Source organism: Phyllostomus hastatus, unplaced genomic scaffold (assembly GCF_019186645.2).
Source record: "Phyllostomus hastatus isolate PE091 unplaced genomic scaffold, TTU_PhHast_1.1 phas_contig_40, whole genome shotgun sequence".
Lineage (NCBI taxonomy): Eukaryota > Metazoa > Chordata > Mammalia > Chiroptera > Phyllostomidae > Phyllostomus > Phyllostomus hastatus.
Window position 1 is genome coordinate 63,073,105 of NW_025333872.1, and position 25,071 is coordinate 63,098,175.

Here is a 25,071-nt window from a genome sequence, read left to right on the forward strand (position 1 = left end):
GTCCTTTCATAGAAATATTCATTACAATAAAGAATAGGATAATCAAATAACTACACCAATATTGGTTTCCTTAATCAATGTCATTTTCTAAGGTGCTCCAGGGAGTGAAATGTGAAAAGTGTTCCTTTTACTACTTAGAAATATACTTAGGAATTTACTATGGAATATAAAGTTTTTGATTCAACACATAGTCTCGTGGGCGAGAAAAATCTTCCACATCCTAGGCTAGTATAGTCAGAGGAACATTAATAGATAAAACTGTCACCACAGTCTTACAAGGTCAGGTCTAACTTTACAATTTCCTCATTTCCCTGGCGCCTTCAAAACGAAGCGAAGCCCTGGTTAATTTCGGGGCAAGAGCTAACAGCCAACAGGGCTTAGCCGCGCCCTCGGTCGCCGCCGTAGTGGCTCAGCTCCAGGTCGCATCCTGCTCTGGGGAATCCCGGCGTCCGGAGCCCACTGGCAGAATCAGCCAGGTGAATGACAGCAAACTGGCCCGGCACAGGGGTGGGAAAGCCGGACGCGTGAGGGGCGGGGAGAAGCGTGCCCAGGGGCGGTGCTCCCCGGCGCGGGAAGCGCGAAAGGTTGCCACGCCACGTCCCGGGGGCGGGCGCAGCCCCGCCCCACCCCGCCCTCCCCACCGCGTCCTGCCGGGTCCTGTCCCGCAGCGTCCGGCCCGTGCGCTGTGCGCTGTTTGTCTCTGCCCTGGAGTAGGCGCTGGCCGGTGCTCCCAGCGCAGCTATGGCTCAGCACTTCTCCCTGGCCGCCGGCGACGTGGTCGGCTTCGACCTGGACCACACTCTGTGTCGCTACAACCTGCCCGAGAGCGCCCCGGTGAGTGGCGCGGGATGTCCAGGGCGCTCGGATTGCTCTCCGTAGCGGCTGAGGCTGGCGTTTCCTCCCGGCTTAGGCGGCGGCGAGCACTGCCGGGGCCTGTGGCCACGGTGTCGGCGCAGAAGTCGGCCTCCCACCGCGAGGTGGGGGACAGTGTGCATCTCTGGTTCTCGTCCCATGCGTGGGACATGGACTTATTGAGACCGGCCAGAATGTCACGTTTGAGACTGGGTTACTCAAGAAAAGGGCGGAAGGAAGGACAAAATGTTCAAGATCGAGCTGGGGAAATGGTTCTTAAGCACAGGAAGGGCGGAGCTAGAGCTGTCCCCGCAGATCCCAGGCCTTGGAACTTCTCTGCGAGTCCTTTGGGGCAAGCAGTGCGCCTCCACAGCCACCAGGTCAAGGGCTTGTGTTTTCCCCGGCAGCATTTTTCCTCTTGCACATCCATGCGACCACCTGTCAGTTTTTAAACAGCTAAGGCAGGGAAAGATTGTGAATTGGAAGGAACACTAGCCAAAAGCCATTTAAGATATCTTAGCCCTAGTTTTGCCTTTTACCAAAAGAAGAAAATACCATTTTCTCCATCCACCTTTAATAAGTGTAATCCTAACAATGGCCTGCAAAGTTTGGGTCTTCCCTGTGCTTTGGAAGGACGGGAAAGTGGAGTATGTACGATGCCACACCTGTACCCTCAAATTAATTGTTCTCCCCCACCCCTCATTCCTTTGGTTTCACAAGAAAACATTGTGAGAAATTAGCAGGTTCTTATTTTTTGGGTCAAAGATATACGCATCCAAACAGAAAAGAGTGATTATGAACACAGTGGTCAAAGTGAGGAGTCCAAGGTCAGTCTGCCTAGCTTAGGGCACCAGCCCCTCTGTTACTAGTCCTGTGACCTTGGGCATATCACTCAACCCACGTCTATTCTCAGTTTTCCCATTTGTAAAGTGGGGCTAATAATTGGATTTATTTCAAAAGATTGTTACAAGCATTAGACAGGTAATAGATGTATAATGCAGTGTTTGGCAGGTGCAAGTACTGTATTTGCTTTTACAGTCGGCACCCAAACCATTTTGAAGCCTCACCGTTTTTGAGTGGTGCTCTAGGCCATGGGTGCAGACAGCCCCAGGCTCCTCATTATGGCAAAGGCAGTGCTCCCATCGGCAGCTGAGGTACCCAATCAGAGGTCAAAAAAGTATCAGAATCACTCATTTTCTATGCACAGAAGCTAAAAAAAGTGAGTGTACTGTTCCTGCTCTTATACTTTTCTGCTTTCCTGTTGTACAGACGTTGCCTTAGCTATGTTGAGAGTTAAGAAGGCTTTTCTTTACTTCTTGATCCTTTGGCCGCTACTTTGATTCATATTTTTTCCCCCTCTGTGTCTTTAAAATTTCCTCCTGGCTCACGTTTTCTGCATCTCCTCTAGTCACCTTCATTTCAAAGAAATATTGTTAAAAACCACTGTCATGTTACAGCTAAATTTAAGCATGTGTAAGCACAAGGTTTCAGAATACAAGATCCTTGAAGGCAAGAATTCTTGACTACAAGCCTCAGTATATGTGATGTTTAAAGGTTGAAACAGTAACCTGTTGTGCTTTGGATCCAGTTTGGTTCATAAATTTTTAAGTACCTGCAGTGTGCTGAGCACCTTAATAGAGTTGGGGACACTGAGATAGCACACAGGCCTTCAGATGGCCTTAGATGGGACTGAGTTGCTGAAAGGTTAGTTCCGGTCCACTGTGAGGAGGGCTGTATTGCCTGGACCTTGCAGCTGGCTCTTTGTTCCCTGTGCCTGGGGCCCCCCTCCCTTCATCACACTGACTTCTCATATGTCAGGTCTCATCTTAGATAGCATTCCCTTTTCAAGGCCTTTCCTAGCCCTCTAAACTTGACCCTTTCTCCTCTCTCCAACCTCCAGTTTTCCATAAAATCCTTAATTTCTCATAACACTTACACACGGTATTGCATTTTCCTGTTTACTTCTTGGAACCTCCAAGACCCTGGAGCCATGACTCCTTGACAGGGTCATGTCTGGCAGTTTATTGTGTGTTCTGCATGCCTGGCAAATAGCAGGTCTGTTAGATAATTGTAGGATGCATAGGTAGATAATAGGTATTTTAATAACCAAATATGGCACTTAGAGCCACTATTCTAAAAGCATTCTGCTTCGAACGTGTTTGATTCATACCTCAGCCCTGTGATTATCATCACAGTTGCTGTTTGGTGGTGAGGAAAGCAAGGCACAGAAAGGACAAGGGGCTTATCCAGGGTCAACCAGAAGGCAAAGAGGCTTGTTGGGTACTGACCCCACCACCATGCTTTTTTGTGTCCTGTAACCTCAGAGGAGAGGCTGGGATGAGAGATGGAAGTGCAGAGTGTTGTGCAAATATGGAGCTGGATGTGTCCCCTCCCCTGGGGTCTCAGGAAGGCCATCCGAAAAGAGACCCCTGTGCTCTCCTGTGGTTGCAGACTCAGAAGTGCATGGAGCCAGGCAGTTAACCTAAGTGCGTGAGTGCGAGAGAGGGCCAGTGGGCTCTGGGAGAGTGTGTGCCCCTTCTGCAGACACAGCCACACTTGACTCCTGCCTGTGTTTGTCATGAGTGATGCCTCAGTCTTGCCAGACTTAATTCTCTAAAAGAAAAAATTAGAAACCTAAACTGTATGAGAAGCCTTTCAATTTTTAAATGTTAGGTCATTTTCAAACAGCAGTATTTTGTCAAAGAAACATACAGAATACCCAGTTAAATATGAATTTCAAATAACAAAAACATTTTTAGTATACATATGTCCCAGACACGTCATGGGATGTGCTTATATTGAAAAAGTATTTGTTGTTTATCTGAAAATCAAATTTAGCTAGGTATTTCATAATTTTATCTGGCATCTTGAGTTAGGAACCAAACATACTTCAGGCTCTGCGTATGGCCGACAGGGCACCAACTTGCAGCCACTGTAGAGTGTGTACTGTTGCTCAAGTGAGACCGTGAGGGAGTCTGGCAGCTGAGCCCCAAGAGGAAGGAAGCTGGCGGTGGAGGTCCTGTGCCATGCAAGCCTCTCGGGAGACTCAGTATCATGTAGGGAAAAGCTTCAAGAACTGAGGCCTTGGGACTAGAACGGGGTGTTCAAAGGCACAGAGTCCCCTGCTTTTCTCAGCACCCGTTTCTCTGATTCTCGTTGCACACTGACCCCATTCTCTCCTGTTACAGAAGTGTTTCCTCCGAGAGGGAAGAAACACAGCTATGGACAGCCCCATTGGCAGCCCTTCTAGAAAGGGCTCCTTTGTCTCAAGAAGGAATCTGACCCCATTGGAATCATAGGCCCAAGTCTTAATCAATATTGCCCAGCGGGTGAGAAACTCCAGTTGCCCAAAGCTGAAAAAAATGCTTTGACCAGAGGCAGGTCTAGTAATGTACAGCAACCATCGCTAGCTGGAAACTGGCCAGGGTGGGAGTATTTATATCACGAAAATGGGCAGAGGCTACAAGTGAGGGCCCTTTTTTAAAACCAGCACATGACTGATAATAGTAATACTTACCTTGAATTTACTTGTTTGCCAGGTATGGCTCTAAGCTCTTTACGTCTGTTAATCTCATGACACTGGTTCCTTGCAGGCAGGAGTGTGTGTGTGTGTGTGTGTGTGTGTGTGTGTGTGTGTGTTTTATTGTCCCTAGAATGTTGCACTTCAGAATAACTCAGCACATTTTGATTGATTTTTTAAATGATTGAGTAGAAATCTATATAACATATAAATCAGTAGTGTGCAGATATCCCTGGGCTTCAGGAATCCTGCAGGGGCCCCATCTGGGCTTCCCACTGTCCAGATTGGAATTTCTGGTGGTTTTAAGAACCATCACTTGTAGTTCTGAATCACCAGCAGGGTTGAAAACTACTGATACATAGTGTTGGTGTAATGTGCATCTGTGACAATTGACTTGGATCAAAGTTCTTTGCATTGCATTGGGGGTGCATTTGTAGTGACTTTAATTAGCCTTGCGGCACAGAGCAACTCTGTTTGACCAGGAACCTTTGCTTTCTCCACACTCATCTCCTGACACTCATACCCTAGCCCCCTCCCCTCTGGACTCACCTGGCTAAGTGCTGCTCTCGCAGGTGTCAGTGTAAACAGCACCATCTCAGGGAGGCCTTCTCCCACTCCTTTGGCTGTGTCTATACCTGCTTCCCCCTTGTGCTGTCCCACGCTATCTAACCTGTCTTGGTTTAGAAGGGGCAGGTTGCTCAGTGTGCCCTCCTAGGCACTTAAGTCTGACCCAAGACCACGGTTCTGCCTCAGGTTCAAGTGTATGCGATACAGGCCTTAGAACACTCCCTCAAGGAGAATAGGGTGGAGCTGATGTAAACCTTCATCTCCCTTTTGCCTGCTTTTTGTTTGGCATGCACAGTTATTAAAACATTGAGCCAGCTCTTCACAAACAAAACAAAACATTTCACTTAAAAAGCTGGGATTTTGTTGTTAAGAAATCAGATCTGTCAACAAATCAGCAAAGCATTAATCTTTGTGCTTGCTTCCCTTCCATTGTCCTTTTTCCTCAGTTTTTCTTAAAGTGGAAGAATAAGAGATATTTTCTGTATCTGATGGAGGCTGCATGGTTCCTCCTTTGGATCACCTGCCTAGTGCCCATGTATATTTCTCTTTGAGACTCCTTTGTGGCAAATGACAAAACTGAAACAAGTAACCAGTTTGATGCCCTATATTCAAGGGAAAACAATCCATGGATTACAGGAGTACAGTGTCTAACCAGCAGTGGACCATTCCCCGGGAGGACTTTGGGAAAGAGTGAGTTTTATAGAGCATTAGAAGAGGCAACGCTGAAAGAGAACGTGATTGGCTAGGAGGTCAGGGATTTCTCAGGAGCCGGGAAGGTCCTGTTTCTGAGGGTGAGGTGAGCTAAACCTGAGTTGGAGGATTGTGAGTGGTGTGTGCTGGGTGTCCTTGACAGATATTCTCCTGAAGGTGATTTAGCTTCGCATCTGTGACCTGGTCTGGGGCCAAGGGCAGCCTCCATTCTGTGGGTCCAGATATCTGAATGAACTTATCACCTGAGGTGGGAACTTTCTAGCAAGGACAGATCAAGGATAGATGTAATGTTAAGGCGGTCAGTATGTTTATCACCTTGGTCATGTGTTAGATAAGTTTACAAAGCTTTGCCAAGTCTTAATGATCTCCAGCTCTTTAGAATTCAGGAGTAAGATGAATAACTGTCCTTGGTTGTATAATTGTATACTGATGGTGGTATATAATTTGGGAGAATAAAAAAGGCACTACAGGTACCTGGGGCTCGGCTCACAGGGGTGGTTAAATTGCTTGTGAAGGAGATTACACGGAAAAGCTGTATAATTACAGATCTTGCCTCCCGTACCTGCCCTGTGACTGATTCCATCAGGTCTTCATGTCTGGGCAATTAAGTATGAATAGTGAAGTTTATATCTAACCTCTCTTTTTCCTTTCCCCGTATCTGCTACAGCTCATTTATAATAGCTTTGCAGAGTTCCTGGTCAAGGAGAAAGGATATGACAAGGAATTGCTCACTGTGACTCCAGAGGACTGGGATTTCTGGTAGGTTCTTTAAAGTTCGCACTTTCCTTCTGCTTTTTAATTGCTGTTGATAAAATGTTAATGCTTCCTCTTCTGCGGAGGCAGAAAGTGAAATGTGAAATTGGGTCAAAGGACAAAGTGCTTTCTCTATGAAAAGTTTTACGTTTAATGATTTAAAATCCTCTGGTCTGGCCTGGTGGCTCGGGCGGAGTGTCATCCTGTCCGCCAGAAGTTGTGGGTTTGATCCCCTGGTGTGGCACTACCAGAGGCAACTGATGGATGGATGTTTCTCTCTCACATTGATCTCTCTCTCTCTCCCCCCTCTCCTCCCCACCTTCTTCCCCACTCTCTCCCCCGTTCCTCTCTCAAAAATCAATTAACATAACGGGTGAAAGTTTAAAACAAAAAAATCCTTTCTACATTTAGACTTCGTTAATTAAACATGCAAACAAGCTCAGAGGATATGCTACTACCTTGGACACCTGGTTAAGTTTGTTGTTATTAAGAGTCTCAGAGGTCTTAAGAACTCTCTAAAATTTGCATCAAAAAGTTTTGTTTTATTGCCCTTCAGATACAGAAGTCATCATGTTTGGAATGAGTATCTGAATTCGGACATTTGGCTTTTTGTAATTTGGACAGACATTCCTTTGTCTAAGACTCTTTCTAGGTATTTCCTTCCTGGGTGAGGATTCTCAACTTCCCGCAGCGCCCTTTGTCTTGTCTTCTTCACCTGAATAACAAAACCAAACAAAATTCTGTTAAACTACTGTAAATTGTTCAGTTGAAAATTAATAGTCATACTAAATCACATGAAAAATACATGCAGAAATAATTCTAGAGCAATGGTGTTCACCTATTATGTGTTCCTCCAGTGTTTGGTTAGTGCCTTTTGGTTTATCCCTTTTGTGAAATGAAGAAACAGACATTTTACTGTATGAAACTGCTGACTCTGGAAGTTTTGCTGTGGACCAAAGTAAATAGTGTTTCTAAAGTGCCCTGTCACTTTTGTTTAATTCTCTTGGTATTTGGTGGCCATTGCACCTCTTTGCTTTTCTTATTTATAATAATGACTCTGTACCCATGTTTCTCCCCAAATCCCACAAGTCTTTTACAGTGAAGAACCTAAAACTTAATATTTGCCTTTCTTTTAGATGTTTTCAATAATGTACCTTACCCAGAGGGCTAGTTTTATAACCTGGCCTAAAGTGAAGCAAATTTTAATGAATAAGAAAAAACTGGCTAACATGTTCACTTGCAGAATATGAGTGTGTGTTATGCAATGGGAAACATTTTCACCTTTTAACATAGACATGCAATGATGTTCATTTTGGTTCTCTTTGAGTTTTTTATTTCTCTTTTTAAAAGCTTAGGGATTTTGGAAAAGGAACATGCTGTCCTTCCTTTGCTCACATAACAGTTTTCTTTATGTACTTGCTCCAGATGACATTTAATTTTAGAGTTCTTAGATCTTTTTTCGATTGTTTTCTTACTGTTGTTAGAATACAGTGGTCTCCATTTTCCCACCACCACTTTCCCCCGCCCCACGCACCCCCACCCTTAATCCTACCCTCCAGTTCTTGGATATTCTTAACTGTTTGGTTAACATATCACTCGCCTGGGTGGGAGACTGCCCTTTTTGAATTGTGACTTTTTGAAGAGATAGGTTATTTCTTGAGTTAGGTAAATATGTGAATTGATTGGTAACCAACCACTTCTATTTTAGTTGCAAGGGCTTGGCATTGGATCTGGAAGATGGGAACTTCATTAAACTTGCAGATAATGGCACTGTTCTCAGGTAATAAAATTTAGTTGTGAAGTCAAAACTTCACTCTTTTCAAGACACTTTATTTCTTTACAGCAGTTCATTGTTAAGGTGTGGTTAAATAATAATTTCAGTCTATCAGATGACAGACTCTCTGTGTGCCTGCAAGTCTCTGAATCCTTTGAACATTTAAATACAAATCCTAAGCATTAGACTTAAACATCTAGTTTCTTTAAATTTAGCTCATCAGAGCTATTTGCAGGAAATATGATAAAATGTTAATAACTTGCCTCCTGCCATTGGCCATCCCTACTGCAAAAGAGCCTTGGAGTTCCATTGTGTGAGGTGGGTGTGCAGAGAGATACCTGGGGTAAAATCGGAATTCTTTTTATTAAGGTAGAGGGAGAGAATGGATGTTGGCTGGGAGTTGGTGCTCTGTGCACACCTGTCTCTCTTTCTCCACTTATGCAAATTCGCCCCCATCATGCAGGATTCATGTTGTGTCCCAGCTCCTTCTGGAAGTTTTTTTAGACTCTTCAGATTGTCATCAGTCTCTCTTGCACTCAGTGCTCACTCCCTTTCCTTCCCTCCTCTCAGGGTGAGTCCAGCCCTTTGAGGAATGGTAAAAGCAGGGCAAGCAATGGAGAAGCAGCTGCTGCCGCTGCTCTGAGTCTTACAGAGAGCATCACGGAGTGAGCATCTATTTTTTACCCCCAAACTGATAGTACAGGCAAGTAAACATGGCCACACAGCTGTGTGATTTATTATTTATACTAATTGCCCAAGGAGAGCAGGATCAAGCAGGTTCCTTCTAACATACACTCTCCTTTTTGATACATCATTCTTTTTGGTGCAGTATAAACTCACGCTCTCCCCCAGAGCTTCCCCTAAGATGTAGCTAGCTGCAGCTGCTGGTGTGGCCCACTTCGGATTATTTTGGTATTCACTTGCATGTTTTTCCCTGGGCAAAAACAGGTAGAGTGCATGTATGCGCATATATATAGATATATATATATCCTCCTACATACACAGTGCAGCTTTGACCGTGACCTTTAACTCTGCTGTCATATTATTACAAGGCACTTATCTATCTTAAATCCTGGGTTAAAGAATGGAAAGCATTCCACAGTTTTGCTTCTTTCTTTCATTGTTATGTCTGTCTCCCCTTCTCCCAGCACCCCTCCTGCAAGGTCTGACCCTCTCCATTCAAGTCCTAGCTAACACGCCACTTCTCCTGAATTTATTAGTTTATTATCTCCCTGATGCCTGCTTTCATCAAATACAGTAGCTTCCTTGTCTGATCGTATTTCTCACTCAGGGATCCTCTATCTCTACATGTCACTTTCTAAGACATTAACCTCTTTATGAAAAGGAAAATGTTTGTGATTTTCCTCCATTTGCCCCTTTAATTACATTTCTTTTTTCTTTCATTTGCTTTGTTATGACAATATAGCACCAGGGGAAAATGATGATACTGGCTGGCACGATCATGTCTCATAAACTACATAAAACATCAGCTGTTTCTCTGTTGGCTGAGAGTCCTTAATCAGGACCAGCTGATGCAAGAGCAATATTGTGAGTGCAGAAAGTAGCTACACCCTTTCTTGCTATATTAAGTTTTGTCACATTGATCTCGCTGTCATCCTTTGTGTTTCTAGCCATGGCATGTCATTGAATGGGCAGGCTGCTCGCCCATCTTCACAGTCTCCTGTGCCCATGAGCTGGCTACCCCCAGGTGCCTCCCACCTCTCCTGCAGATCCAGCACTGCTCACACGCTAACTCGGCTACCTGCCGCTCTTCCTCTCCTGCTCCCAGACCCAGTCCACACGGTTGTTTTTTAATTCTTCCAGTTAGGTTAATCTTCACAGTTATACAACAGCGTCTTAGGAAACGGTATTGTCCTGCTCCTTCCAGAGAGATGATAGTTTATAGTTTTTACCTTATAGGTCCACAGCAGTGACCACAATGTGGACCTCAGTAAGCTGCTCCTCCCAATTACTTGCTAGTTGGTAGATAAAATGGAAGAAGAGCTAGAGCTGTCAAGGAAAACGCTGTATAGATTCCTAAATGGTGAAGGCATCCCAGTGAAAACAGAAACAAAAAGAAACTTTTGTTAATTTTAGGGGAGATCGACAATAGCAAGGCTGGAGGAAGGGGCGTTCAAGGGCGCCATTGCTGAGCATTGTGCCTCATCTCCCAAATCCAGGGCAAGCCACGGCACAAGGATGATGGCTCCTGAGGAGCTGGCCAAGGAGTATGGCAGGAAGGAGTGGAAGTACTTCATGTCTGACACTGGAATGGCTTGCCGCTCAGGTATGGCTCACACGGGCAGCACTGCCGTTCCCTCCCCTTTTGTCTTGGACTCTGGGCCTGCTGCATGAGGACGTGAAGAAGGCCTCTCTTGCATCCTGCTCGGTTTTATAAAAATAGGATATATGTTTCTTCCACACGTGTCTGATTTCTCTTTGGCATTTGGTCCTGTTTTGGTTAAGATTTTCTTGATACTCCTTTTTCTAGCACTTGTTCTGGGGGAAAAAAACTAGCATTTAGGAATAATACCTTCCTTAGTCATCTGTATTTTTATCAGTTTGTTACAGGCTCAATCCTCATTTTTATTTCTCCACCCCCCATTTCTCTTTATATTCATACCACCTACCTCTCCTGTTTTCTGGAATTCCTCTCTGTACTGCCAGTTCCAGTATCTTTTCCCTTCACCTTTCTTTTTCTTTATTTGAAATGATTTTACACATTTCTTTCTAGTCTTTAAAGAGCTTCACCATGGCTACACATGAAGATAGTTTTCAAAAATTATATACAGACATGGATGTGCATAAAGTAATGGGAAATGATTAAAATTTTGTTATAAACAGACCTTATTAAAAGTTATAATTGTCAGGGTTTTTTTTCTAATTTTTCTTGCCATTTTCCCATACACTACATAGTTTCAAAATGTATCTGTTCTGCTCTAGAGAATGTAATGCCCTGAAAGTAGTTGGAGTCCCTGCTTGCCCTGATTGTTTCCTTTGTTTGTTACATTTGCTGTCTTCTGAGAGTTTTGTTTTGTTTTTGTAGAGAGATGAAAATGTCAGGAAGTATGAGCACTCTTGATAAAGTAAGTTGATAGGAAACACTAGACTTCCCATTGGGGTTAGATTTAGAATGTTTTCGCACATCCCAACTCAAAATAACCAGCAGCAGTTAAATGGGTGGACAGCCTTTTACTCAGTGAGGATAGAGAGCTGTTGTCTCTCTGGATGTAGGCGATTGTAAATAACTACGAAAAGCTAGGCACACAGCTACATTTCTGATACCCATTCAGAAACAGGGAGTGTTTTAGAGAACAAAGTATTCCCCAGCCATGAAAAGAACATTCGCCCAACTGACCCAGCTGCTTACTACTACTCCACCCCTTCTCCAGTAAAATCCGCAGCTTCCCTTTGGTGCTGAATTTACCCAGGGTCGTCTGAGCTTGGCCTTGAAGGTTATTTGCTCTTAACTGGATCGGTCAGGGAACTGTTTCCCTTGCAGGTGCCCAGGGGCCAGGCAGTGATATAACAGAGGCCTGTGGTGTGGAGCGCTTCATGGAACTCCAGTATTGGGTTGTTTCTTTTGAAATTCAGGGACATTAATAGCACAAACTGTGGCTTCTTCCTAATCCACTTTATATTTGGGATATAGCCCCTTTTTGGTCTAAAAATATAACTTAAATATTTTTTGATAAAATGCTTAATTTATGCATATTATATTCTAACTTTCTTGAAGCACCCTCATAGCTTAAACCTTTGAAAGATGATGGTAGCCTGTCAATGGAGCCATTCTGAATTGAAATGGAGGCTCCTTTAACTTTACTACACCAAAATCTTGTGTCTCTTCAGCCAGATTTCTGTGCATGCCCCATAAAGGTGGCAATAATTTGTTCCCAGTTTAAATTTTTGTTCTTTTTTTAGGAAAATACTATATTTATGATAACTACTTTGACCTGCCAGGAGCTCTTCTGTGTGCCAGAGTGGTGGATTCCTTAACAAAGGTGAAAACTCTGTTATTTTTTTAGAAAGCTGTGATATATATATACTTAGTCATAAATCAGAGCACTTAATTATATATGTCTTTTGAATTGAGATTTTACTCAGTTTCTTCTTTGTGGTTTCAGAAGTGACTGAGGAAGAAAAACAGAATTTGGCCAAAACGTTTTGGAAAATTAAAGCAGTGACCACTTTTTCCCCTTAAGGATAATACACCTCTTCTCCAGCAGGGGGTGCAAAAGTCTGGAGAAAAACACAGAACTTGGCATCTGCATAAATTCTTAATTGGGCAGGTTATGGTTGGTCAACAAGCTTCAGGCAGGTGTCTTTAGCAAAAGATTTATCTTTGCCTTAAGCAATCCCTGTCTGTTTGTTTCTGTGCCTCTAGATTAACATGCCTTTGAAATAAACTATGACCACTCACGAGAGAGTCCATAATCCTGTTAACTCCCCTGTAATCTGATCCCCGTCTTGCTTTCTCCCACCTCCAGGTAGTCTTCCTTCTTTCCTCCCTGATTTCAATGCATAAAGGAAGCTGCAAAACCATTATTCTGCAGAGCATTTGTGATCTTGCCCCCCTGCATGTGTCACCAGTTTCACTCAAATTATAAAATTATCTCATAAAAATTATCTTTATGTTTGAACATTCTTACATTAACATCTTTATCTTCAATGTCTACAATGTGACTTTAACTCTGTATTTTCCACTAATTGGTCCCATGTGCCAGCAAAAAAATTTCATGCCTGGTCCCTGCCTCAGTCTTCTGTGGCACAAATACACACACCCATTTAAAATTTCATGTTTTGAAGGTTGGGTCAGAAACAATGTGCCTAAACCTCTATTTGCCTCTTCAGAAAATGTAGTCCAGTTATAAAATAGAAGCTCACTGCTTTTAAATAAAGCAAAGGAATACAAGTGTTTAACCTTGCTTTCAACTTGTAGAATTGTCATAGAAAAAACTACAAAGAAAATATACAAAATTATTGATGCCAGTTCAATAAATGCAAACTTTTTTTAAAGCAAAAAAAAAAAAAACCCTTGCATCTGGTAAAAATATTTTCTTTGCTTTAGAATAGAATAAAAAAGTAAAATAATTAAGAAACTCTACATATCTTTAAGCATTCTAAATAATGTAAAACCAAAAAATGAGATGAAATGTTTAAATCCATCATTTTGAGTATAACTTAATGCATGTACACTTTTTTGTAATGTGTATCAAAATTAGATTTCTGGTCATGCCAGTTTATAGTTAGAGTTTAATACCTATGAACATAGCTGGTTTTACATCAGAATCACTTTTTGCATGTTATCTTTTAAAATCACAATGGTCATGTTTATAATAAAACATAGGTAATGGGTTTTTTTACTCAGAATTATAGTCCTAGGTTTATTCAAGTTTTAGTGGAGCAATAGTTCTGGTATTTTTGTAGAAATTATTATTGACATGAGATAGAGTCAGTTCCTCATTTTATAGTGACTACTAGCAAATTTATCAGTCCTTAAATATTTCAGAATTTTTATAATGGGTACCAATAACTAGTAGTTAGTCTTTGTTTAGATGGAAACACTGCTTAATATTTCCAAGGAAGCAAAAGTTTGTAGGATTGTGTGTTTTAATGGAATGTTTATTTGCTTTCTGGTTTAAAAAAAAAACTCAGTAAAAATGGTTTACATTCTGGATTTGGAACCTCCTTCGTGCCTCCTCTAGAGACTTGCTACTCTTTTATACTAAAATTTAGGCAAGTGTGCACTGAATTCTAAAGTAACAAGCTTTTCAGACTTTGAAGGTTGCAGGCCTCTTGGCCACGTTGATACCATAGAACACAAAGTAACACATTCTGATATGTCAGAGGCTGTAAATTTACTCAGGTGTTTAAAATGTTCTATAATTTTCATACTTTCTAATGAGTGGAGTTTTTTATTTCGAGTTATATGAGCTACATTAATATTTAGTCGTGTGTGTGCATATATATTATTTTTGTAGCGGTGATTTTCATGGAAGTGATTTCTTTTTAAAATCATGTTTAGAAGAATGAGAATTTTATTAACCCATTATGTTTTCTAAAACATGAGTCCCTATTGCAGAATACAGTAATGTAATTATTTGCCAAGTATTTTATATTGTTAAAAACAATTATTGCATGTGTTACAGTTGGAAATTTATTTTATTTTTTAGCAGCACAATGGTCAGAAAACATTTGATTTTTGGAAGGATATAGTGGCTGGTATACAACACAATTATAAGATGTCAGCTTTTAAAGGTGAGTAATGGAAAGATTTTCTCACAGATGTTTGTTAAATGCTATGTGTTTAGTGAATTACATAGCTGTTACCTATATATCTACTTAATTTGGGACTTGACTTGATCCTAAATATCACTATAAAGTGGGTACCATTTACATTTTAAGAGATTCTGTTGTGTATGTCCGTTTCATACCCATAATTGCGCGTGTTCTGAGCTGTACCGTCTTTTGCGTACCTGTGAATGGGGTCATGTTGTCTGTTTCCCAGAACTGCAGTTCTAGTTTCACTGTTCCCTGGCTCAGGAATGAGAGTCGGTGACACCTGTGACCATTAGTGTAGTTACAGACAGTTGGGAAAAGTGGAAATTCCATTCTTTTTGCTTAAAACACAGGACTGGCTGACCCAGAACAGGGGCAGAGATATCACCAACCCGAGCCTACGGTTTCATGGTTCTAGTCACAGGTTCACCTGGGTGACACAGATTACTTCTAAGGAGCAGAGAGGTGCCTTTGTAGTGTGCTACCCCAGTGACCTCGACCAGACTGTCCTGGTTCAGCCAGCGGGGCTGATGGATGCTCACGAGCAGTATTTTTCAGCTTAGAAAAATGTTGCTTTTTGACTGACTTAAAAATTGCTTGCCTTCCTTTTAAAGTAATTTAAGCCGTCAAAATAATCCTAAATAGTATGACTAAAAAATATAAGAAGGCAACAAATAGCCACTGAAGAATATTTGTTGAAATAACATACTCGTCTACCACCTGCTTCCTTCCTTCCCAGAAGAAAAGCACTGCCGTGGGGGTGCAGTGATTTTCTCTCCCAGCCACCAGCCCTGCACCCCTGCTCATAGGTCACATGTGGTTCTGAAGGCGCCGTTTCCCAGGGTCCCCTGGGTGTGTGGGAATGCCCATCTCCAATGGAGAGGCACCTATATCAATGACAACTGCGAAGCCACCCACCACATTATTGTTTTACCTCTTATGAGCTTTGTAAAGTGAAAAGCCTCAAAAGAATGGTGGAGAATTGCAAATTGCTACTGTCAAATAAATTTCACCCAAAAATCTGTTGATGTTATTTTATTGCATTGAAAATAAGTAGGAAAAACATTTCGTGCTTTAATAAGTGAGGCACAGCTTATAAGTTTTAAACAGCAATATAAAAATACAGTACAGAGCATAAATAAATAATATCTTTTCAGTTCTGGGCAATTTTTGAAACCCTTGACATTACTTATTATTTCACTGGAATGGGAGGCACAGGTACATACTGTAAACCCACAAAGTCATATGACATAAAACTCAAGGGAATTAAATCAAATGAATCACACTTGTGTTAAATAAACACAATAGGTGAGGCACCTGCTTCCAAGTTGTGAAGGGTGTATAGAAAGCTTCTCTGCAGTCACAGAAAAGTTTGGAAAGGCTCATGACTAAAGCACCGTGGTTGCATTTCAGGTTAATTTTAACATAATATTTTTTATTTTTTATGAGAGTCATAAAAAGTCTGTATGCACCTCTATATTTGAATAGATATTGACGCACGTGGCCGTGTAAGCCTTGAGTAATGCACCATCTGAAAGATCCTACGGTATAATATGTCTTTTAAATTTGAATATTCAAGTATTTAAGTTTTATACAGATATGATACCTCCTTAATGTTTCCTAGAAGTTCTGATAATTGTTAGAATCAGGCAAATGCTGAGATTCTAAAATCAAATTTATCATAACAGCATCACCGATCAGGGTTGTTTGTGATCATTTTACATTTTAGCTTAGTAGGGCTTTTGTGGTGAAATTTTTCAGTACTGAAGGACTTCACAGAAAACTTTAAAGAGTCTTAGGATTGCTGATTAGAAATTTGAGAGGGTCTTCACGTATTTTTTACCATTGCCACTTGCTTTTTCAGAGGGAAAATTGGTTGGTCTGAAAGCTCATATCTGTATTTTGGAAGATTAAAATGAGCGACATCGTTTTCAGCCTACCTCCATGTGCATTTGGTGGGGCGGGGTGAAGTTGGGGGACGCCTTTTCAAGCAGATTTAGTTTAGCTTGGTGGGAACGTGCTCACATCGGAGCCACTAAAAATCCTGAGAAGGAGGAGTGGACGTACTCAGAGGAGTACAGGCCATTGGACTCGGCGTTGGGCAGTTGGAGCCACACCTGGTCATTTTCCGTGAGATCGACTATGGCACTGCCTGAAGCCTGGTCCAGGTAGCCTTTGGCATATTCATCATACGTGTACATTATAGGGGTGCCATTCTTATACAGACCTACCCAAACATGGGTCCCTTTGACATGCACGTGGTAGGAGAAATAGTATATTCCGGGTATCCTGCAGGTGAAAATTCCAGTTCTTGGGTCATAATGCTGTTGCCTGTTATACAGAATCTTATCAAATGGGATGGGAGCTCCTATAGCTGGGTAAGCTTTAGAGAGAATAACAGTGAAAGCAGACACTGGCATTCCTGTCACACCCTGGCTGGCACTAACAAGAGGCCTTTGGCCTGCCTTTATAGAGCCCTCAGGAAGGACTGCTTGGCCTGGGGGTCCTGGGGGGCCTGGGGGCCCTGGAAGGCCAGGCTCTCCAGCGTGGCCTCTCGGACCTGGGGGTCCTGGTGGCCCACTGGGTCCATTGAGGCCCTTAGTTGCTATGCCAGCTGGGCCCGGAAGACCTGGGGTTCCTGGATCCCCTTTAGGTCCAGGGAATCCTGGAATACCTGGTGGCCCAATGGGGCCTCTGGTACCTGGTATTCCAGGAGCACCTCTTGGACCTGCCTCACCGTTGTGTCCAGGCATTCCCTTAACTCCTGATGGGCCCCCAGGGCCTGGGAGACCAGGAGGTCCTTGCACTCCAGGATCACCTTTTGGGCCTGGTAACCCTGGGTTACCCTTAGGACCACTGAGACCTGGTTCTCCCGGGTACCCTGGTTTTCCATCTAAACCAGAGGAACCCCTTTCTCCCTTAGCCCCAGGGTGTCCTGCAGGTCCGACTGGCCCCGTCTCACCTTTAGGGCCTGGAACCCCGTGGTTGCCTGGGATGCCTTTTGGTCCTTGGGGCCCCATATTTCCAGGGGGTCCAGGCAGACCTGGCTCCCCAGGACGGCCTGCTGGACCTTGTTCCCCTTTGGCACCTGGAGCCCCTGGAAGGCCAGCGGGTCCTCTTTGTCCCTTCAGGCCTGGCAAGCCTGGTTTCCCAAAGCCAGGAGGCCCTGGGGGCCCAGCTACTCCCGGAGCCCCAGGGTGACCTTTGGTTCCCGGAACCCCTGGCTGGCCTGGCGCTCCACTGGCTCCTGGCTTTCCAATGCCTTCGGCCCCTCGTTCCCCAGGAGGACCTTGGGGGCCTGGTGGGCCAGCTAGTCCCCTTTCCCCCGGAAAGCCCCGATCACCTTTGATACCTGGCTGTCCTGGAAACCCATTTTCACCTCTTTTTCCCACTCCAGGAGGGCCAGGTGGACCCATGGGACCCTGAGGACCTGGAAGGCCCCTCTCACCTGGGCGGCCAGGAGTACCATATCCAGTTTCCCCTTTCTGTCCATTCACACCAGGGACTCCTGGTGCACCCTTTTCTCCAGGAATGCCTCTGGGCCCAGGGGCTCCTGGGGGTCCCTGTTGTCCAGGTTTTCCTGAAACAGAAATTCCAGCTGGGCCAGGAATTCCAGGTGGTCCTGGGGGACCCCGTGGTCCTGGTAAACCAGCTGGTCCAATATCTCCTTTCGGTCCATATGGTCCTCTCTCCCCTTGTTTTCCGGGTAGTCCTGGCATGCCTGGCTTCCCGGTGCCTGATGGTCCTGGTGGTCCTGGCAACCCTGGCTCTCCTTGGAGTCCAGGACTTCCGTAGCCTGGCTTTCCTGGTGGCCCAGAGGGACCTGGGTGCCCTCGAGGTCCAGTGGGGCCTGGTGGACCAGGAATACCTTGCTCTCCTCTTACTGGTATACCTAAAAGACATGCCCAAAACATACCCAGAGAGGGGGATCGTTAGTAACATTAAGGATAACTATTGCTTCTTGAAATATAAGTCAGGACAGAACATTGCAGTGTTGCAGTGTCAATCAATCCATTTTGGCAAACTAGTCTTAAATGGTTTCAGGCGATACATTTTATACTGTTTTAAATAACATTGCTAGAGAGCCCTGGCTGGTGTGGATCCATGGATCAAGTGCCGGCCTGCAAACCAAAAGGTCACTAGTTCAATTCCCAGTCAGGGCACGTGCCTGGGTTGTGGGCCAGGTCCACAGAGGGGGACACGTGAAAGGCAACCACACATTGATGTTTTTCTCTTGCTCTCTTCCTGTCTCCCCCTCTCTAAAATTAAGTAAATAAAATCTTTAAAAAAAAAACATTGCTAGAGAATATGGTTTCATAAGACGATGGCCAACATAATACTTTTATTACATCCTAATCATCCATGAAAATAAGCTGGAATTGAAGAATTTATCTAGAATAAGAGTATAGTGGAAGCAAATATATTACATTTATTTTAGGAAAATCATCTACCTAGGAAGGAAAGAGAAAAAAAAGTATCTTACAGAAAAGGAAGAAAAAGGCAAGTACAGAATAAATGGGAAAATATTTAAGAACTGTAACAATTTTCCGTTACAAAAGCTATTCTCTAAGTCATAAATGAGCCCTGGCTGGTGTGGCTCAGTGGATTGAGTACCAGCCTGTGAACCAAAGGGTCACTGGTTCAATTCCCAGTCAGGGCACATGAATGCTTTCCTGGCCAGGTCCCCAGTTGGGGGCATGTGATAGCCAACCACATTTCCCTCTCTTCCTCCCTTCCTTCCCTTCTCTCTAAAAATAAGTAAATAAAGTCTTATTTTTTAAAAAAACATATATAAGTGAGAAATGCCCTTAATTCTAATTTACATCAGCCATGGCCCTGCCAAACACAGGTCAGATTTAGGTTGTTTTTTTTTAACTGCAGTGCACACTGAGCTCTTACATTCTCCATTATTGACTTAAAATTGTAAAAAGAATTAGAGAATTAGTCTTAATGGGAGAGATACATAAAATAGTATTAAAGTGCTTACCTCAAGTTTTCCTTGATAAATGCAAATAAATATTGTTGATTTCATAGAGCTATGGGTTTATGTGAGCTAATTACTTCTACTAATATAATAAATTTAAACTCAAGAATCACTTATTCATTGCTTGTTACGCAAAAAGTGCTATTTAGCCTCAAGTGGGGGGCAGCACAGGACGCATCCTGCAAGAGTGTCAGTCATAAAGGGAGCAGGACAAGTGTGCTTGCAGCGAGTGCTTCACGAGATGTCCACAGGCTGTCTGAGTCATTCCAAGGTGGGATAAGCACAGCATTGCTGGCATTAGGATGCACCGTTAGGGAAGTATTACCACGTCAAAGAATCTTTAGGCACTAATCATTACAAGCATCTACAGAAACTCTTCTCAGTAATTCTTTAGCAGTTAAAAAAGATGGTAATAAAATCACATATGATTTTAAGTATCTGGTTGCATAATTTATATTGTAATAATTTTTCTGTTTAACAAATTTTCAGAAACATAAGTAGAATGCCTCCATATACTGTGTAGATTCTTATACTGTTGGAAAATGGTTCGTTGTAATGGTAGACTTAGTAGATGTCACAATAGTGGAATAGTTTGGTCAAAACCCTGAAAATGACTTACAGCTATGACTTTTGAGCCACATCTTTTTTGTACAAAAATGAATAATAAAACTTTTAACTAAATCTATATTGGCTTTAAAAATCAAAATGAATGCTAACTTGTAAATAACTTTAAATGAATTGAAATTATGAATTGAATTAAAAGTTGAAATTATAAATTGCCTTTGAAAACATATTTTTTCTGGGTATAGTTCCCTTTCTTAGTTATTAGTACATTATTATATTTTAAAAATAATTCATACTAATTAACTGGCATGTAAGAAGTAGTCAGCCAACAGTAGTATTATTCTCTTGGGTAGAGATATTCCTGATATTTGAAACACATTTGGTGACAAATGAAATATAAAATATAGAACAAAATCATGAAAATAGATATGCTGAAATAGGAAAATCATTTTGGGCTTGGATATCATTATATTTTGTACTAATTAGAGTTACATTTCATTTTGCAAACACTTAAATATATGAAACTTTATTTACATATGGATTTTCAGAAAAGGGTATCAGGAAAAAAAGACTGAGAAAAATCAATGCGTGGAAAAGATTTCCATAAGTTAACACAAATCTGGTGATTGACTTTAGTGTATGTGTATGATCTATCTATATAAATAGGTGTTGATACATTGCAAATAGAATAGATGAATAAAGGATTTCTTAATGGTTTGGTATAAAATAGAGCACTTTTTAAAATGCAGACTATGTTAGGTTGGGACTTGCTTCAGAATGTTATTTAGATTATGTCTATAGTAAAATAAAATGTCTTACATCTTTTTAGAAGTCTGTTTAACTGTTGAAATAGAAAATAGACAAGTTCAATTGAGAATGACTGCATGAGATGTCATTTGAGACCAGAGCTGTAAGGACAGGGTGATCTCTGCCACTGGGAATGTGGCAAAATACACATACAGTAAGGACATAAATACAGCCATGTGTCCCATGTGTCCTGCATCTCGGTGCAAGAAGGAAGGTGACTTCTGTTATGTCTTTGGGGGACAGCCCCTCTTTGTATTATAACTTGCCATTTGAACACATCCAAGATTTGGGTGGTACGATCCTCAGTGGAAAAAACAGTTGCCCAGCAGAGACATATCTTAAATGCCCACACACTGGAAGAGTGGTTGGTTGTGTCAGAATGTGGCCGCTACACGCCCACCAGCGGTGGAGGCCTCTGCAGCCTAAGTAATGTGCTGTGGCTTAGCCTGTGTTGAACAGACGTGCGCTCTGCATTTCTGTTATCAACATAATGTCTTCCTTGTGTAAATTGTGGGCTTTTGTCTTTATTCAGTGTATGATGCCTGCCAGTGGGTGATAATGTTTGAGTTTCTACCTTGTATATCAAGTAGAGATATTTTTACTCTGCAAAAATAGCCAAGATGATGCAGTAAATTAAGGTGGGAAGATGGAAATATTTTTAACCTCCTAAAAGTAGTGCATTTTATTTTGAATTTCGGACTGTTTCTTGTGATCTTAGTGAACTATAAAAAGTCTGAACTTGTGCCCATAGAGAGTGTAACCCAGGGCTGCTTGCTTGCCATTTCAAAATGCCGTCTGTTGCTCCAAGTAGCAGGCCTCTTTATTTATCTTTTATTCTTTCTTCCCTAACTTACCTCCTTTTCTTATTTTTACTTTGAGACATTTAGCAGTGTCTATTGTGCACCTGTGCCTTTGTTTTTAAACATTAAGCTACCTTTTATGAAATATTTTAAATTTCAACTTGCTTCTTAAAAAGACAACCCTATAAGTTTAATTTGCTCAAAATTGTTGTTTCCAAAAACATAATTTTTAAAGTGAATGGCAAATATCCTTAGCTTTATTTACAGGATAAAATATATAACTATAATGAGAAAATTCTGTGGGAAGAAAATTTGAACCCTACAGTCAGTTCAGATTATTCATTCCGTTTAATTCAGCAGCTGCTTTCCAGGCACTGTGTGTCAGATGTTATTGTATTAAATGGAATTAGTGAGTATGAACCCTAGTCGTTGCTCTTCTTTAAGGATCTGTTAGCACTTAAATGTCTTCTCAGGACTCTTACAAGAGCTGAGAAAGCTGAACAGATGAGGAATAGGTTGAAGAAAGTTAAAACAATCTAAGGCTCCACCACCTGTACTGTGACAGAGGGAGGGGGAGCAGGAGGGGTAGTAATAGCTAGCATTTAAGCACTTTACAGACATTAACTAATTTACACATCATAAGAACCCTTTGAAATAGCTTCTCCTCCTTTTGCAAAAGAGGAAACTAAGGCACAAAGAGGATGAATAACTTACTTGGTCACATGCCACTAAACTATACAAAAATGTATAAAAAATTATGAAAATCACTGCTTCATTTGTCTATTAAATTTCTGAGGGCAACAGATTTTCTTTGATTATTATGACCCCTTTTGTATATATGTTTGAGAGCTGGTAGAATGGGTTTTAAAAGTAAATATGTTTAAGTATTTAGAAATATAAACTTGCTACTTTTTTGTGCTCTTGTCAGCTATTTTAGTTACACCTTTTTCAACTTGATTAGTTTTGATTAAATTCATACTCCTAGATTATGAATACTTTATGCAACAAACATCATTTGAGGGCAAAAATTTCCACACATAAAAAAATTCAGGTATATTTTTCTACTATTCTTATTGTGCAAAGAATATTAATGTTCTTGAATAGACCTACTTTTTCCATAAATCATTTTGAGCTAATTCCAGAGTTTGAAAATAATTTAAAACCAACAGAGTTAATAGCATTTTGTTAAGGAGATCATTAAGATTGTAAAAAGCAACAGCCAACTAGTTAATTGAGCAATATACACTGTTCAGTTTACCTTTACTCTTTATGGCATAGGGAATGAAGAACTGTGTCTTGGTGTTGGCTAGTGGGCCTTTTACACCCGTAGGTGTTTGGTATCTCTCAGCATAAAAAGCTCCATGAACCAAGTTCAAGGACATTAGCAACAAAAGGGCTATTTCTGGCATGTTCGCAGATGTATTCTGAAAAATAGAAAAGAATAATTTTATTCAACTTTGTTATTGACCTATTTTATTTTTCTAATATTGTGCAAGTGAATTCCTTATACACTTAACCTACTTTTTATTTTATGCTATATATTTTTAATATATTTTTTACTTAATGAGTTATTATTTTTAGTTATATGAATATATGCCTTAGGAAACCACATTTAAGTAATCAAGTAAAAATAAAGTTAAAAAAACAGTGATTGAATGTCTCTCTTAAATAATCCAGGATCTTTGACATAGACAGAAACATCCAGTAGTTTCAGAATACACTGAAATTTAGATTAGGGCATCTTTTTGCAAATCAAGTTTATTACAACTATCTTTTATAGAGACTGGAACAAATTAAACTGTGCATTTTAGTGGAATCACAAAATCCAAGCAGTTAATTTATGGCAGCTTGTTTCCAAGCAAGCTGACATGGAGGCCCACCGGTGAGCATTGAGTTACAGACTTACCTGAGTGGTGGGACTTCTGGAGATGGTTTCCTGGCAGCTTTCTGAGCCCTCCTGTACTCAGGTGAGCAGTGCAGAAGATGCTCCCTCCAGGCTGTCCTGAAGTATTTATACTCTTTTCCTCCTACTACATGAGGTCACCCTGAGCTTCAGCTCCTCCCCCAGAGGTGGAAAGCACTAATTATGGTGGAAAGTTCTATTGGGCAGACATACAAGATCAAGTTGGGCTGTCTTTTTCCTTGTTTTCTTATTGAAAAAGAAACTCTTTGTCTTAAATATATATTAATAGTTTTAACCGTACACCATCTTTTTCTGTGATTTTATTTTAGAAGTTATTACTCAGATGTTTAGGTTTGTTCATGATGGGATGATACTACCCCCTTTATATTTTTGTGAAACACATTCTTGTGTTGTTTGGTTGAAAATATTTGGTAGTATATAAGGTAAGAGAAGAAGTCTTTTGGAGGGGAGTGTGAATTTAGACCAGCATCTGAATTCTTCAGTTGTTACATAAAGCCATCACTGTACCCATTGATGTTCCTGAATTTTTATGAAAATAGCTTACCCCAATTCTTACTTATTTTTAGGCTTGAGAGTAACATAGTGGTGAAAATGTAGGTATGCTGTTTTGTATTTCAGGATTTTAGTGTAAGTCTTCAGAAGTTTTTAAGAGAAATTTTAAATATGATAGCCTGAATAGTTCAAGTTTTACATATTAAATATTTGAAATTTTTCAGACAGGGGCAAGACATCCATGAATTTGATAGTAGAATTAACAGTATAATTGCCCTGAAGGATTTAGTTTAATCACAGCACTATGTTCAGGAAATGACTTCAGATTTAATTGCTTAATTTTGGATTTTACTTTAGACTTGCAGTAGAGATTGCAAAAACTCTGAACTTGATAATGTCCTATCATGTCTATTGAAATAAGGTTGCTGTATTCATTGCAGAAGGAAAAAATTCTTTAAACTCTGTTTTCAGCTTTATAAAAATATCATTGGCTTATGTTTTAATTTCTGTCAGGGATCTTGAATCAGCCCAATTAGAAGGAGGTTTTTGTTTTGCTTTGTTTTGTTTGTTTGTTTTTGTAAATGTGGCAGTCAACATTATCATTGTCATTTTAAGTAATTGGTATTCCCTTTAGCAATTAGAAGACTCTTAAAATCAGTTTTAGGGATCCCAAAGAATGTAATGAAGATAGAAAGCTAAAGTTTGTATCTTATTTAATTGCACCCTATTGGAGCTAAATCAGATCAACTGTACAGGTGAAGTAGGTGAGAAGGGGCATTTCATGCATAGACATAGATACATCTTAAAAAAAAAATCTCTGTAGCAATAAAGTGATAGGGATTCAGGATTGGTCAGCAATGGAAATAATTGAACGTTTGACCAGTGGACAGAATAAAGGTTTGTTCTTAGTCTTCCCTTCCATCTCCCCTGTGTTCAGTCTTCTGCATGTGTTTTAAACAAAGTCTGGGTAGCACCTTGTAGAAATGTAAATGGTAATTCATCTCACTGCCTCCCTCTCTCTTGTCACTTTTCAACCTTTTATTG

The 25,071-nt window shown here is 41.2% G+C and overlaps 2 protein-coding genes across 3 annotated transcripts in view; one reads left to right on the forward strand and one right to left on the reverse strand.

Annotated features, from left to right (window-relative positions):
* Window positions 1-641: 641 nt before the first annotated feature.
* Window positions 642-25,071, forward strand: part of NT5DC1 (5'-nucleotidase domain containing 1) — a 115,090-nt gene continuing 90,660 nt past the window's right edge. The window contains exons 1-6 of one of the 2 annotated variants that reach the window (XM_045843773.1): window positions 642-834; window positions 6,318-6,409; window positions 8,112-8,183; window positions 10,358-10,464; window positions 12,099-12,178; window positions 14,351-14,435. In XM_045843773.1, coding sequence (XP_045699729.1) covers window positions 742-834; window positions 6,318-6,409; window positions 8,112-8,183; window positions 10,358-10,464; window positions 12,099-12,178; window positions 14,351-14,435 — 529 coding nt within the window. In that variant the 5' untranslated portion in view covers window positions 642-741. The remainder of the gene's footprint in view (window positions 835-6,317; window positions 6,410-8,111; window positions 8,184-10,357; window positions 10,465-12,098; window positions 12,179-14,350; window positions 14,436-25,071) is intronic. The other variant, XM_045843774.1, reaches the window with a different exon arrangement.
* COL10A1 (collagen type X alpha 1 chain) overlaps window positions 15,508-25,071 on the reverse strand; it is a 34,894-nt gene continuing 25,330 nt past the window's right edge. Inside the window, exons 2-3 of the mRNA XM_045843772.1 lie at window positions 22,870-23,035; window positions 15,508-18,348 (exon numbers count right to left, since the gene is read on the reverse strand). Of these exons, the coding sequence (XP_045699728.1) occupies window positions 16,478-18,348; window positions 22,870-23,020 (2,022 nt within the window). The 5' untranslated portion in view covers window positions 23,021-23,035 and the 3' untranslated portion in view covers window positions 15,508-16,477. The remainder of the gene's footprint in view (window positions 18,349-22,869; window positions 23,036-25,071) is intronic.